Source organism: Suillus paluster (assembly GCF_016628075.1).
Source record: "Suillus paluster strain FC165 chromosome Unknown EDB91scaffold_5, whole genome shotgun sequence".
Lineage (NCBI taxonomy): Eukaryota > Fungi > Basidiomycota > Agaricomycetes > Boletales > Suillaceae > Suillus > Suillus paluster.
Genome location: NW_024537565.1, coordinates 973,714 through 988,583, shown reverse-complemented (window position 1 = coordinate 988,583; position 14,870 = coordinate 973,714). Strand labels below are relative to the sequence as shown.

Genomic DNA, 14,870 nt, shown 5'->3' with positions numbered 1-14,870 from the left:
CTGCGCAATTTTCTATGACTGGGTCACACTGCAGAAAGTACGATTCAGAAATGAAAGCGGAACTGGGAATGTCCGATGGATTAGGCTGCGAGCTAGGCTCCTGACGAGGATTTTCGATGGGGATAGAGTTTGATCCAGTGGCAGGCGTTGAAGGGGCGGCTGACGCATATCTGGTGTCAATGACCTGTTTGAACGTCTCATTTCTGAGTCGTCTTATGCGCGATCGGTCCGGATATGCGAAGTACTGTCCATCTCGAATAATTCGTCCCGCCCGTAGGTATTCTCCAGCTGTTGAGCAGGTTCGCATGACGTGAGGTCCTCCACAAAAGAAACACATAGGACCAGATGACTGTCCTGCAGAGGACGGAAGGGGAGGAAGAGGGAGGTAAGGTAATGAGTTGTGAGGGGAAACAGTGTTGACGAGCTGACGTGATTTCGGAGGTGCCCATGCTTGAGCAGCTGCGGGAGCTAAGCAGACGAGTCGGGTGTAACACCCCGAATATGCGATGTCGCCAATGTCGAGTCCATGCATTTTGCGTGCTAGAGCTTCTACTTCGTCAATGGTGGTTTTGACTGGCACTGATGGGGGTGGCGTGAATGCTACTCGCTTAGTCTGAACCTCCCTTCATACATCCCTTTTCTCTTCTTCTTCATCTGAGTCCCACGGGACAGTAGCTTTGACTTTGTTGGTACGTCCTTCCCATATTGTCCGGATTTTGGTTGCAATGGGTTCGTTGAGGTCCGCGTCGAAGGCATCGTCCGAAAATACAAAACGTCCTGCCTTGAGGACTTCCTCGAAGTCAGTGGCTTCTGTTCTTGAGTAATTGGGGTCCTTGAGTTCGAGTCTTCTATCAATGGCGCGTCGAGTAACAGCCGGCAGTCCTTGCCAGAAATAACGATCCCGCTCTCGCGTTGAGATTTTACTGTTGGCAACGAGCCAATGGGCAATAGGACGAAATTGTCGGTAGTATTGTAGCAGCTCGGTCTCCGTTGATATATCATTCTCGACATTGCCAATAACAACTCGTTCGAGATCGTGAATGGAATAACGCTGTCCCTTGGCTGCTCCGGAGTATTGCGCTAAGATATTGGTTTTGAATACCGTGAAGTCTTTGCTTTCGTATCTCATTAATGTTACCCAGAATCGTTTTGTTTCAATATTGATGTAGCGGACAATCAACTTGCATTTCTCAGCGTCTGTGAGTGCACACGCCATTGCTAAATCTTCGAATAGCTCGAAGAACTCAAGGAGTTCAGAGGTTTCGCCATTGAAGGATGGCGCTTTGGTAGAGTTCGCGCCGGGCATCGCATTGATGCCTTTAGACGCGTTGGACATGGCGGTTGGCAGTTGAGGAGGGGCTAGAGGGGCTGCAAATGAAGGCGAGGGCACAATAGATGGATTGGGAATTATGGTTGCGGGGGCGGGCTGCTGAGTTGCGATCGCGGAAGTCTGGGTTGGCGGTAATGCTTTTCGAAGGATGAATTCGGGTTTTGGAATGGGAGGGATAGTTGACGTGGCAAGAGTCTTTGGGATGATTAGGGTCTCGGGAGGAACTAGCGGGAGTGTAGGTGTTTCGGGATCGAATACGGCCGGTCTAAGGGTGAAGGTTGGCTGAGCGGTTATAACGGGAAAGGGTGAATTTGCGTGTGGGGGAAGGTTCACAGTATCGTCGTCCGATAGAGACGATTCTGTCGGTCCGTCCGTTGCGTCTTGGAAAGGTCTGGCGCGTTGATCTAATCTATAGCGAGCTGGGGTAAAGGCCGGGGCGTCGAGGAATGGTTTTGTTGTGTCGGGAGGGGAGGTACTAAGGGCGTTGTAGGTGTTGGCACGGCTTCGGCGTTTCTTGGTTGAGGTGTTCTTCGAGGTGGCCAGCGCAGATGGCTCGTTCTGTTGGAGGCGTAGCTGCGCGTTAGGGTGGTAGTACTTAGTAATTGCGAGAATTCTAAGTTGGTCAAAAGACCGGGTTCTAGAAGAGAGCGATCAGCAGATCAAGGAAGAGATCAGCGGATCAAACTCGGGGTGCAAGGGGTTGCTCAAGAACAATTCCCCTCGCGGTGGGCTCCAAATTTGTAAGGCTAGTTGTGAGTTCAAAGGGGAAATGTAACAAGACGAAGTAGATAAGTGACGAGCGCAACGGCGAACGAGACGAGTAGAGTAAACATATATGTCGAGGACTTTCTGCGATGGTTTTCGATCGAGCTTGGAGCGGGGAATCAGTGTCTAGGATTCTGCTATGGTATGAGTGTACATGGGCAGTTTATATACGTTTTCGAGTACTTGGCTAGACCTGAATGAGAATACGAAGCATATGGAGAGGTGAAAATACTTCGGTGAAGCAAGGAGATCGTGGAGCGTGAGCACAAGGTGAGATAACGAAAGAAAGTGAAAAGGAGATGTAAAGGAATGTATCCGCGTGACTCGGATGCGAAGAGTGACGCTCTTCGCATCAGTGTGTCACATGGATGAGTTTGAATGTGTGGTGATTCGATCGTCTTCATTTTGAAGCGCGGTCGGGGCATAAAGGATATTGAATCCTTACAGTGTCCATTGGCTTTCGGCCAAATGATTTAATACATAGGTGAAGACAAAGTCCCAATGAGATAGCTTATTTTTGACGTTAGATTCAGATGACAGTGTTCAATATTACTGGCACAGTTGACATTGAATGCCCACCCACATGCACACATTATTACTACACAGTTCCAATGGAATTCATAACAGTTCGTGTTCCTTGACTCAGACCCTAGCTAGCGTGACATCTAATTTAACCCTTAGCCCATTTAATTTTAATGGTGAGAACACACTTCTTCCTGCAGGTTGGTTACACCCTGGATTATACAGATTTCTCTTTAACATCACGGTAAGGCTACTACACTATTCTTGTGCTGGATACCAACATCATTATATCTTCCTTAGGCCCATTGTCCACTACCAGCTCTGGTGGGCTACTTTGTGCGGATACCAACATCATTCTATCTTCCTTATCGCTGCTCACACACACCTCATGCATCCACTCGCACTGCATCAATGCCACCCTTGAACATTGTGGTAGGTTATACTACTATTCTTATGCTGGATACCAACATCATTCTATCTTAGGACCATCTTCCTACTCCCATTCACCTCACATATCCGCTCGCACTCAGCTTCACCACTCTTGCGCTGGATACCAACATCATTCTATCTTCCTTACAGCTCCTATTACAATATGGTGCGTCATTCAATATCTCACTTGTCCTCGTCTTTGACATCCTCGTCCTTGTTCTTTTTCTCATTCTTGCCCTCGTTGTTTTCTTTTTTCTCCTCCTCCTCCTCCTCCTCCTCTTCCTCATCTTCTTTGTCATCTCCATCCTCACCATCACCGTTCAGCATCACCTGCCTGTTTATTTTCGACACCACACACTTCACAGCAGTGACCCGCATGGCCTTGGCAATATTTTCTGCCTGCTTGAAGGTGCTTGAGTGTTTGTACACATCTTGTATCATGCTTGGCTGGAAGCCTGAGCAGTTTGCAAGTCTCTCCACTTTCTCTTCAAACCCAAACTGCGTGAACTGCACGATATCTGCAGTGTGGATTTGAGGGTCTATGTGAGGGACCCTGGCATTGGCCTCTGGGCTGCCATTGGTGGTGATGGCTCTCTTAGTATTTTCAATCTTGTTTGTCTGGCCATCGCTGGTGCCCATTTCCCCGAGGGCAGACTTGGAAATGTGCAAGTGCAGAGTCATTGAGTATATTACTGTGTACCGTAGTTCTTGTTAGCTTGAATTTTCTTCCCTGAATGAATATAGCTAGGAAATTTAAATGTTCTCAACCCACCAATCGGAAATAAAAACAATGGTGACTTGGTGCGGCAGTTAAACCAAAAATTGAATAATGCTAGCATAGTGGTTATAGTAGTCAAAAGTAAAACAGTCCTGACCCCTAAAACATGTTTTCATTCCATCTCCCGCCACCCAAGTACATGCACAATTTCACCATCACACACATGTCAGTCTTCCAACCAAAGACAGTCCTCACTCTTCTCAAGCACTCGACAGCTGTCTCCCCTCTCAAGAAAAACACCTTTGAGAAAAAATGGAGGGCTAGCATGAGTTTCTCGAGTGGCTTGAAGCGCACTTGGTACATACATTTAATGCCTTAACTAACCCAAAAAAAGGTAGAAAAACGAGTCAGCACATGGAATGAGGTGCGCAGCCATATGAACAACCCACGTCCACAGTTTCAGCTACAGTGGGAATCTGAGATTGTTGAGTATGTCCAGTTCCTGTGGGAGAAGACAAGAACACAGTTCAAGAGAGGCAAGCCCAGCAAGCTAGGAGTGAATGTCCCATTGCTCAGGCCTTGGTTTATGCCTCCTTTGTACCTGCACATCCAAAAGCGGTCAGGTGGTGGAGCCATTGAACCAAAGATACAGTACCTCAAGCCGCTCAATATTGTGCACCCCTTCTACTACCCACAGCTTGCACAGTGTCCGAGATGCAAGTCTGATGAGGACACAACTTAGGAGGGATGGATGAGCAAAGGACCTCGAGAGCTGCATGGTGTGTTCTGCGAAGAGATGGCTCTTGGCGCTGTGGGTACAACAAGTGCAGCAGCGAGAAATTGATCTACTACAAAGTTGGGTCTTTGCTGCCTGCTGCCTCACTTGAGAACAAGCGCGTTCAACCCTAAAGGGGATTGCTACTGGGGAGTACTAGTCTCTGTCTAAAGGACCCTAATCAACCCTACTGCAGGTAGGATGAGGATCCTCAAAATGCAGAACAAGTGGAACTAGCGGAACTCAAGCGGAATGGAACAGAATGAAGCGGAACTCAACTGGATACAATGTGGAATGTACGGAGTTATCGGAACTTGCAGATCAAGTCGAAGGAAGTATATCACAAGGTAAGATTGATAGTGGGCATAAGTCAAAGCGGTCCTCTAGTAAGGTGAAGGAAAAGTGGGAAGGTAAAAGATGGGATTCAATCATAAAACACCCAAGCCCTGAGTACCACTACTTAAAGGGAAGATTATTTTCAAGGAACACTGAGGTACAGGTAGTAAACTTCTCAGGAAGCGGAAGTGAAGGCAGGCAGTGCACATGGGCACAATACTCCAGAATAGGGGTCCGTGCCATAAGGGCATGTGTCAGTGTGATCCGGATAACGTTAGGAACAACAGGAAGGGAGATACAGTATACCAAAGGACCTGGAAGGATGGGGACAGGACATGCGAAGCTTGTCCGACGATGCACGGGAATATTGGATAGTGCGGGTGGGTTCCAAAGGATGCGTGGGAATGCAGAACCCATTGGATGATGCGCAGGAAATGCGGAATGTGCGGAATATGCGGAACTGATGTGAGATGATGCAGAAAGGATGGGGTTTTACACCTACAGTGGGGGAATTCCCCACAGCGCTCAACTGCGTTGCAACCGCTGCAAGGAGACGTCAAAGTTGAAGCCGAAAGCTAGGAACAGCACCACTCACAGTTCAGACTTGGACTCCAGCATCAAGGGCTACTGCTTCACAATGACCAGCGCAATGTATTGGAAGTCCTGGGAGCACTGGAGAATACTGCGTGAGTTTTGTGTGCACAGCAGAAGGAATAGATCTGACTTACTTGGGCCTTGGCAGGGGGCATACCAATCTTTTTCTACCGGTGTGCATTGATGTGGGACTTGTTCGATCTGCTCGTTGAGTTGCGGCCATCTTCAACATCTGCCAGTCTTGAAGAACGTATCCAGCATAAGTATCCATGCTCTGTCATTGGTGTATTAACTAACGCACCTACATTAGAGCTGCATCTGTTTGAGTATAAGTGCTGAATGCTGGAATATCTCGAGGCATACAGCACTTACAAGTCATTGAACAGCTCAGCAAACTCGCTCACACTTGGGCATTACTTCAATGGCACTGCCGGTGGCATGACTGCGGGAAGACAACCTGGGCTTCAAGTATTCTCAGAACCAGACGACCAGCTCGGCTATGGTAACAAGTCCATCTCACATGAGATCGTAACCAAGGTCTTTCTTGATTTCACAACTCACATCAGGCAGGACGAGAGTGCACTGGACTTAAAGTCACTATCTGGTAAGTACTACAAGACCAAATAGCATGCACATAGACTTACTCACTATTTCTTTGTCAGCAATATGTGGTTCTCTCGACAACACCTTCAAGGCAGCAAACAAGGCGACGCTGACAAACAAGGATGGGCAAAAGATGAGGGAGATCAAGGGTGGGATACTCACTGTGCTGAATGAAAGCAACGAGATCATTGCTTGGGTGAGTGCTTTGATCTGACTTTGAAAAGTTGGAGGCTGATAGTATGATTAATGATACGCCCTGTTTGCAAGTGTTTCTGTCAGACATGTGCAAATGCTGAGATTACGGAGCTACTGCATGGCCTCAAGCAGTGCCACAATGTCCTCAACCTCCCACAACCAAAGATGATGGTTGCCAACAACTGCTGCCATATTCACAGTGCAGTGGCTTCTGCCATGCCCAAGACAGAGGCCAAGCTGGACGTCTGGCATTTTAGCGCAAGGTATGTAACGTTGGCATGAGCTATACTACTCTGGCTAACAGGAACCCTCACAAAATGAAGATATGTTGCTGCGATCTTGAACACGAGCAAAAGCCCATTCCGTAGTGCCATCGCTGCTGATATTTTGGGCGCAATCCTCAAGAAGCATGCAGAACATGGATGTGGAGCAGAGTATTGGGATCGTGGTGAACAAGAGCAGCATCTTCTTGCAGCTTTTGAGAAATGGGCCGAGAAAGGTGTGTGGTCAGCAGCAGCTCAGAAGGTAAGTCTGCCTGCTTCATTAGAAGCAGAAATTGACACTCACACCATCATATTCTGCTAGATACATCAAGAGCAACTCAAACATGTCCGAAAAGGGTGCCTTGAGTGCTCAGATCAAGACATCCGGTGTGGGGAACGTCCCCACTGTAGGCCCATATCCCGCATATTTCCCATGCCTTCCCACCATTTTCCCGCGCGTTCCACCACCCATCCGCATCTTCCCCAACCCATCCGCTATATGGAACCAAGTGGAACCCAGCGGAACAATCGCGTACCACACGCATTATATTCCTTCAGCCTTCAGAACATCCTCCTCCGTCCTGTCCATGTCCTTCCATCCTCGCTGGTGAGTACTAGCTACGTTCCCCGTGTCACTAACATGTTCCTATCTCATTTCCCATGTGTTACGGTACTTATATGGATCCTTCCGCTACTCGGGACCGATTCCTTATCTCACAGCCTCACCCGGTTGTAGCATATCGCATTTCGGAACCCCTTCCTATATAGGTAGCAATAGATGGGATCTTAGTTTTTTACCTTCTGATAGACTCGACTCCACTTCCACTTACAGAGTACTTCCCAGTACTCCACTCACTGTTTAAAATATCTTCCCGAATCTATTCCTGATCACATTGCATCATTCCCGCCCCTGTGAGTTCCGCTCGAAACACCCGACATTGGATCCGACGACTTGGAGCAAGTACCAGACACAAGCCTGGTCCGACTTTGCCCAATCATCCTCCTGCAGGCTCGTAGTTTCTTTTCCCTCCATTTGTTCCCCATTAGTTCCGTTTGTTCCCCGTTTGTCCTGTTTGCTCTGCATTAGTTCTGTTAGTTCCCCGTAGTTCCGCTCGTTGCACGCTGAGTTCCGCTTGTTGGGAACCCTCCGCATCTTTGTGTTCCCAGTCCTAGTAAGGACCGGAACCCTTCGGGTCGCTAGACAGAGTCTAGTCTTTGTTTCCTCACACTTATTTGAGGACTCGCTACCCAGTAGCAATCCCCTCGGGATGAGTATAAGCCTTGCACCCTTGTTAGACTTCTGATTCACACAGAGTCTATTTTCCTCACCCACACTGGTCTGACGGCAGCCATGTTGAGGGCATGCACAAAGGCTGGAACTCATTGCAGCATGCCCAACCAAGTGGGATTGTAATGTTGTCTGCACTCAGTCACGACTTCGTCCTCTGTCGAAACATTCGGGTCGCTTCCAGTAGGCATCAAATGACACCCTTTGTCAAATTCACCCATGGCTCCCACCACATCCAACTCTCTAACCACATCACAAAACTCTACAATGGACTACGTGAGAAGGACACACAGCTGCTTCCTCTCCTACCAGAACTCCCAGATGTCGACTCCAGTGAGACCTTTGGACTGGTTGCATCAGATAATGCAACCACATTTGGTGGTTTGCTCATCAAGGAAGAGACACTGGATGCTGAACTCACGCACGACTTTGAGGTTCACACAGATAGCTTCACTGGTGGGACTCTAGATTTTGCGACTGAAGCCAGCCGCAGCATCATGATTGAGGATTGGCAGATTGATCCAGCACTCCTTGATCAACCTGCAGTGTGCAGCTCCAGTACCAAGCCCCCAACGAATGGTATGGTGAGTGGGGCATCACAAATCACCCATTTTTCATTTGTTTACTGACAAACTTTTCTAGATGGCTTCTAATGATAGTGTTCTCGCTGCCAAAGTCGCACCTCCCTCCCTTATCAAACACAAGGCCATTTGCATCTTGCCTAACTCCAATGACAAGTCAAACAGCAGGTCCGCTACTACAAAATGACCTTGGATTCTGGGTCCAGCCAGCACCAAGACACTTGATGGCTACTTTGCCTTAGGCCGTCTTCTAACATGGCATGGAGAGCCTCCCAGTATTGCCACAGGAGAGGTATGTCTGTTCTCGCCCCCAATCAACGATACACTCACGAAAGCTAACATTTTGAATTCTCGCAGGCTGTCAGTCAGTTCTCGCCCCCAATCAATGATACACACGCGAAAGTATGTCTGTTCTCGCCCCCAATCAACGATACACTCACGAAAGCTAACATTTTGAATTCTTGCAGGCTACCAGTCAGTTCTCGCCCCCAATCAATGAAACATATGCGAAGGTATGTCTGTTCTCACCCCCAATCAACAATACACTCATAAAAGCTAATGTTTTGAATTCTCACAGGCTGCCAGTCAGTTCTCACCCCCAATCAACGATACACTCGTGACAGCTAATGTCCTGAATTCTCGCAGGCTGCCAGCACTGGCAATGACAACCCACCAATCACCCCCGGTCAATGAGACAAAGCAGGCCAGACCCAGTCCCAGTGCTTGTTCTCCATCACAACGGGTATCGATCCTCGCTTGCTGACACTTCAACATTCAGATGAATTCTACCTGTTCATGAACATGTGGGCCGAGTTCAAGTGGCTGTCATACCAAATGACTTTGAAGGGCTGGGTGCTGGCAATGGAGGAGTACAATTGCCATCTCATTGGGAAAATGGGCCAGTCAGTCATCCAGAAGAACCTGCAGGCCCTCCTGCGCGCACTGGGTGATATTGAGCCCAAACTGATGAATTGCATCATCAAAGATGAGTATACCTGTGAGTTATCAATATTTTCCTTGCATTCACTCTGTTTTCTGACATCTATATTACAGCAAAGAGGAACAACAAGACATTTTGGCGCCATCATTGTTCTGTTGTGCCCCTCGTCAAGGAAGAGCAAGGGGAAAAGGTCAGTCCCAGTCCAAGCCCTTGCTTCAAGGTGTTCACAATGCTGAACTTGCTTATTTAGCCCTGAAAAGCGCAGACATGCTCATGCTGCCAAACAATTATGTACCCTGGCCCTGAAAACTTGCCACTCAACCACAAGCGGGGCTACTGCGCTGATGGTGTCAAGCAGGTGTCAAAGAGTGGCGAAGACCTCCCTCCCTGGCCTCAGCCTCAAGGCCTGTTCTCTGAAGGCTGCACATTTCACCCGCACGCATTTTTGTTGGCTGTTCAGCGCGTCTATGAGTGCATCTTCATGCAGGGACTGGGAGAGATGGACTTGCTTGAAACAGAGGCCTTCGCGAAGCTGCTTGCCTCATGCACTGAGATCCGTGAGGATGGTGCAGTGCTTTTCCAGCTGTTTGCACACTTCGTTGTTGACCCATCGACCCCCCACAACGACAAGCAGTGGCTCAGGATCAACTTCCTCCAGCAGCAGCTGTAGAGTCGAGATTCATGTTCACTGTCTAATTTTTCCCCTGCTTTGTGCCCTCCTTCCCTCACACTAATAGTTTACTTGTTCATCCACTCCATGCAGTCTTTCCCCTGTCTTCAACAAATGTTTCTGAATGGTTTTTCAGTGGGACTTGGACACTTTGTCTTTCCCAGTCAATTCACGCGGTTCTTGTTTTAAGGGCTAGGGCTTGAAACCCCAGCACATTCAGAGAGGCTCTAAAAAAGAAGGGGTAGGTATGCTCCTGTTTCATTGACTTGTTGCTCATCGTCCCACGCTGTTGTGGCCATTTGCCTTCATCGCCTGGGGCAAAATTGAACTGGTCATGTGATCTCAAACTCACATGCTTTTGCAATGGTCAAAATGGTCTGTCGGTCTTTGAAAAACGGTCAGACCATTTGTAAGCCTCCCCTTCCCATGGTGCAGCTGCCCACAAATGTGATATGTCATGTGACTTACATGTTTTGTCCATGTATTGTTTAGTGTGTTGCAACCATGAGCTAATGTATATAATTACCCACCATCCAAGCTATTGTTTCCTTCCTCACTTCCCTCTCAAGTGGCCTGGGATCAGATGTTTAAAGCTGCCAAGCTATGCTGACCTATACACCTGTAAGTACTGGTGTTACACGAAACCTCTTGGATGAGATCTGGCAGCACTAAACCCAGCAAGGGGTGTTTGTAGCATGGCTTTCAGCGCTAGCCCAGCAAGGAGCTTGCCTGCACTCAGTCTGAGTAAGGGTTGAGGCCCTTACTTGCATAGAATCGATTTGGAGATTCTCAAGGATACAATCCAAGAGAATGGAGTTCAACTCAAGAGTATTGTCTCAAGAGAAGATAGTTTCTTTGCACTAAGGGAGTTCTCTTAGGTAAGAGAAGTTCAGACCCAAAGACAAGTACAAGATGAGAACCGAGTAGATTCAAGTTAGAGAATCAATCTACAAGAAGACTTGTATATATATGTAGGTAATGTTACCGAAGCATTGGTAAGGGTTTAGGGTAAGTATGAGTCAGAACCGGTTGAACGGTAAGGGTACAGGGTATGGTGAGTCATGGTCAGGAAAGGGTAATAAATACCAGTTGAATGGTAAGGGCAAGGTTAGGGCATAGGGTTTAAATAGAAGCAATAGCTTCTATGATCTAGGGAAAGAAGTAAGAGCTTCTCATGTTTCAAGACAACCCAATCAAAAGAAAGAAGATATAAATGGAAATGTAACCATGGTCCAGGTCTAGATGAGTCTGCACAGTTTAGCCACATGTTGGTGATCACATGACATTGGTCATGTGAGTCATAACAGTTTAACCTCATGTCAGAGAATGAAGAATGAAATAACACGTAATGCTCATGTTACTGTAACAACTGGCACTTAAACCTACCTGCTCTTGATGCTTCATTATGTAAGTGAGTATGTGCTTCTCTTTAACTTGTTTTTGTTGTTGCCCATCTCCCTCTCCTCTGTCTTTCCTTCCCTCATCTATTCCTCCTTTAATTCTTTCTATTGTTTTTCATAATGACTAATTCTCTAATTTCAGATAAATGTAGTGTATGTGACCATGACTGTACTTCCTACACTCCAAGAGCCCCTTTAGATCTTGAGGTGAGTTTTTCTTTACCATAAAACTGGTGTATGCTAATTTTCCAGTTTTTGTGCTACTGTGGGCATGGTCCCACCCAACATCTCCAGCTGTTACAGGGACCCTCAGACCCCTATCGTCTCCGCCAAACATCACTGTCACAACCACGTCACAACACGTGACAGATGACATCACCGGCATGTGACTAAACTACAGAGCACAGCATGACAGCTGTTGGAGCATGACAGCTCTAGACTGAACCTAGACCAGGATCAAAAGAAGCCGTGCACTTCTCCCTTATCGCCCCTACCGATACACCGGTACTGACTATCGTTTATCCTATCGCTTATCATGACAGATAGCGTTATCTGACTTGGACACCTGCCGCTGTGCTGGTACCATACCCTGGACCCTTACCGTTGAACCAGTACCCTTATCTCTGAGTCCTTATGACTCACATAGACGCTTACCTAGTTGGGACGCTTTCTGGCTACCCAAGCCTACCCTGAACTCATAGGATGATACCTATATATACCACTGTAGTTAGACCATGTATTTCTCTAACTTGATCTTCACTTGTGATATATGACTCTAGCTTCCACCATTGAAACTTCAGTCAGTCATTCTGGATGGACAGCCTCCATTCAGTCTTCCATCGTCCTGGTGCTCCATGAAGCGGACACGGGATCGACCCTATCAAGTGCACTGTTGGAAAGCCGGGCTTTCCCGTAACACCAGCCAGCTCTTGTGCTAGTGCTGTTTTCTCCTTGTGGAGGTCTCAAAATCAATGGTATATCCTGTCTTGGTTACCAGACCTTATGCAATGCCCCCATAAGTGTCCTTGTTTGAGCTCTGGGTTTCTGTACATAATCTAATACTTTGGACATGAATTATAGATAGCATATTTTTGCCAGCCATGCGCTGGATGCAACCTTGGGTATAACTCCCATGATCCACTGGCCTCAACACCATCATCTGCAGCATCCTTTTCCACTCCCCAAGTGCCCCAACTGCCTCTGGTTCAACCATCTCCTCTCACATCATTTTCACGCCCTGCCCCACTACTCACTTCTCGCTTGCCCCAGGCTATCACATCATCTTCATCCTCTCCCCCAAATTCATAGCCATTATTTCCTCAATATGCTCCATCTTCTATAGTCACTCCAACTCATGCAATGAATGGTTCACTACTCCCCCAGGGTTCTCTGCTTTCAAAGTTCCTCATGCAGGAATCCTAATGTCAATGACCACTGGACAGATGTTAAGACTGTGCTCAGGGGTGAGGCAGAGTCTGAGGGGCTTGGCTTCAGCTCGTGTGCTGCACCCCTTACCCGAGTACATGCCCCTAATTTTAAATTGTAGTCTGACTTGAGTTCTACAAGCTCCATCAGGACATTGAAGTGGAGGCTCTCCAAAGGAGGGCCAATGGATGTCATATCCCGTACCTCCGGATCCAGAATTCTGGATCTACTTCATTGAAGTCCGTTCCTCTGTCTTACTATTCCGCCCGGCGCTCCGCCTTCATCTCCGCACTCACCCCTAACTCCTTTTAGATTAACTATTGCTCCAGTTACCGGTTATGTCCTATTCCGCTATGCTTACTGATCTGTCCATTCTTACTTCATTTCCGACTTCGCTGCTTTGATCCATTATACTTAGTAATAGACTTTCCACATGCTTCGTACATAGCCCTTACCTTTGCTGACTGATTTACCTACATGATACCTACAGTATATAAACCCCTGTAATACTCCGGAACTCCTCAGTTTGAATATCATCTTAGTTCTGCTCATTCCTGCAATCTCCGGACTTGAGTCTCATCTCTTGTCCACCTCCGAGTCTTAGGGGTTAAACCTTAGGACTACTTCTCCAGCTCTACCTTAGGGTAGTCTAAACTCTGTTCTGTTTCTACTCCGGACTTCCATAGTAGCCTTACTTCATCCCCCGTATAAGCCCTCTGGAGTTCCACCGAACTCCACCGACACTAAGTCCTCTGGAACTCCTCGGACTTCCGTCGGACTTCCCCTCTGTCCCCCGGAAATTAAAGGACACGTACTTGGGTAAGGGGCGCAGCGCATGAGCTGAAGCCGAAGCCCTTTGAGCAACCTCTCCCTTGAGCATGACCTTAACAATGGACTACCAGATTAGTGTGGGAACATTGGGCGGAGGTTGGTCCACCTGATAGGAGAGAGGCAGAAGAATACTGCTGTCAGAGCCAACAGTAGAAGCAAAGTGGATAGGACTACTCAGACAAAGTCTGAAGCAGAGCAGAAACAAAGAGGATGGATGTACAAGAGTGCTGGGCTCAAGTCCAACATGTAGGAAAGGCGTGGGAAGTTGGACAAGTGGAGAGGGTGGCTGGCCTAAGGAGTCAATCCCCTAGGCCAGTAAACAGGAGTTGACTAGGATCAAGCCCAAGTCAAAGAACAGAAAAGTAGGGCTTAGAAAAGGTAATATTCAGACTAAAGATCTACAGACAAAGTACATATGTTTATATACTCTAAGGTAAGTAGCATAGCATAGCAGGAGGCTATGTGCTGAGTGTGCAGAATTACAATAAGGATGCCTGAGACATATAAAGTGGAGGCTGGGAGAACAATATGTACATGACAGATCAATAATCCTTGGGTATAGGAATTACCAGTGATCTGAAAGGAGAAACTATAGTACCAAAAGGAGGTAGGACCAGTTGAGTGGTTCCCAGTCTAGAAGTGGACCAGTGAGGCAGTTGGGCAGACTAATAGTTGGGCATGCCAACATGAGAGAAACTGAAGGAACTGAGTGGGTCGGAAAAGCGGAAATGGTGGAGGGAGTAGGAGTAGGATCGGGCAGACCGATGGAGCAGAGGAGTGGAGCTCCAGATAGGATCGGATGGTAGGGATATAGTGTTGGAGGAAATAGGGGTAGTGTCAGAGGAGCGGAACAGAGTTGGGCAGAGGTAGCAGGGCTAGTCCTGCTGAGATGCACTTTGTGCATTGTCGGAGAAGGAGGGATGAAGCAGACAGGGAAACAGGGGGTTGGACCAGCAGTAGGGATGTATATGGATGGTGTTGGAGGTGCTTGGATTTGGTATATGACAACAGAGCTGTGTGTGCTCTAATCACAAAGTCCTTCCATACTCTGCAACAAAACCCAATAAACTATTGAATGAAAAACTTATTGATGTTGTCCTTTTTCCTAATGATGCAAGTGTCTTGTCACTTCACTGCATATCTAGCCCCCTGACTTCATCTCCAGATCAATTTTGCACTAGAAAATCCTGACAGGGATGTTTTTG

The 14,870-nt window shown here is 47.5% G+C and overlaps 3 protein-coding genes across 3 annotated transcripts; 2 read left to right on the top strand and 1 right to left on the bottom strand.

The window, feature by feature from the left end:
• Positions 1-2,870: 2,870 nt before the first annotated feature.
• On the bottom strand, positions 2,871-3,727 carry EDB91DRAFT_1078313 (uncharacterized protein; the record flags this gene model as incomplete). Its single annotated transcript, XM_041315009.1, has 3 exons — positions 2,871-3,036; positions 3,125-3,199; positions 3,234-3,727. The coding sequence occupies 3 exons, from the start codon at positions 3,725-3,727 to the stop codon at positions 2,871-2,873; spliced, it is 735 nt and encodes a 244-aa protein (XP_041182262.1).
• A 431-nt stretch (positions 3,728-4,158) lies between these two features.
• Positions 4,159-4,506, top strand: EDB91DRAFT_1045192 (uncharacterized protein; the record flags this gene model as incomplete). The annotated part of the gene is made up of 1 exon (XM_041313172.1): positions 4,159-4,506. A coding segment is annotated over one exon (348 nt), but the record flags the coding sequence as incomplete, so codon positions are not given.
• Positions 4,507-5,808: 1,302 nt separating this feature from the next.
• On the top strand, positions 5,809-10,009 carry EDB91DRAFT_1078312 (uncharacterized protein; the record flags this gene model as incomplete). Its single annotated transcript, XM_041315008.1, has 13 exons — positions 5,809-6,073; positions 6,132-6,268; positions 6,352-6,530; positions 6,591-6,792; positions 7,920-8,402; positions 8,461-8,567; positions 8,610-8,691; positions 8,757-8,801; positions 8,867-8,911; positions 8,977-9,118; positions 9,178-9,396; positions 9,453-9,529; positions 9,605-10,009. 13 exons carry the CDS (start codon positions 5,809-5,811, stop codon positions 10,007-10,009), a joined length of 2,388 nt encoding a protein of 795 aa, XP_041182260.1.
• Positions 10,010-14,870: the final 4,861 nt, after the last annotated feature.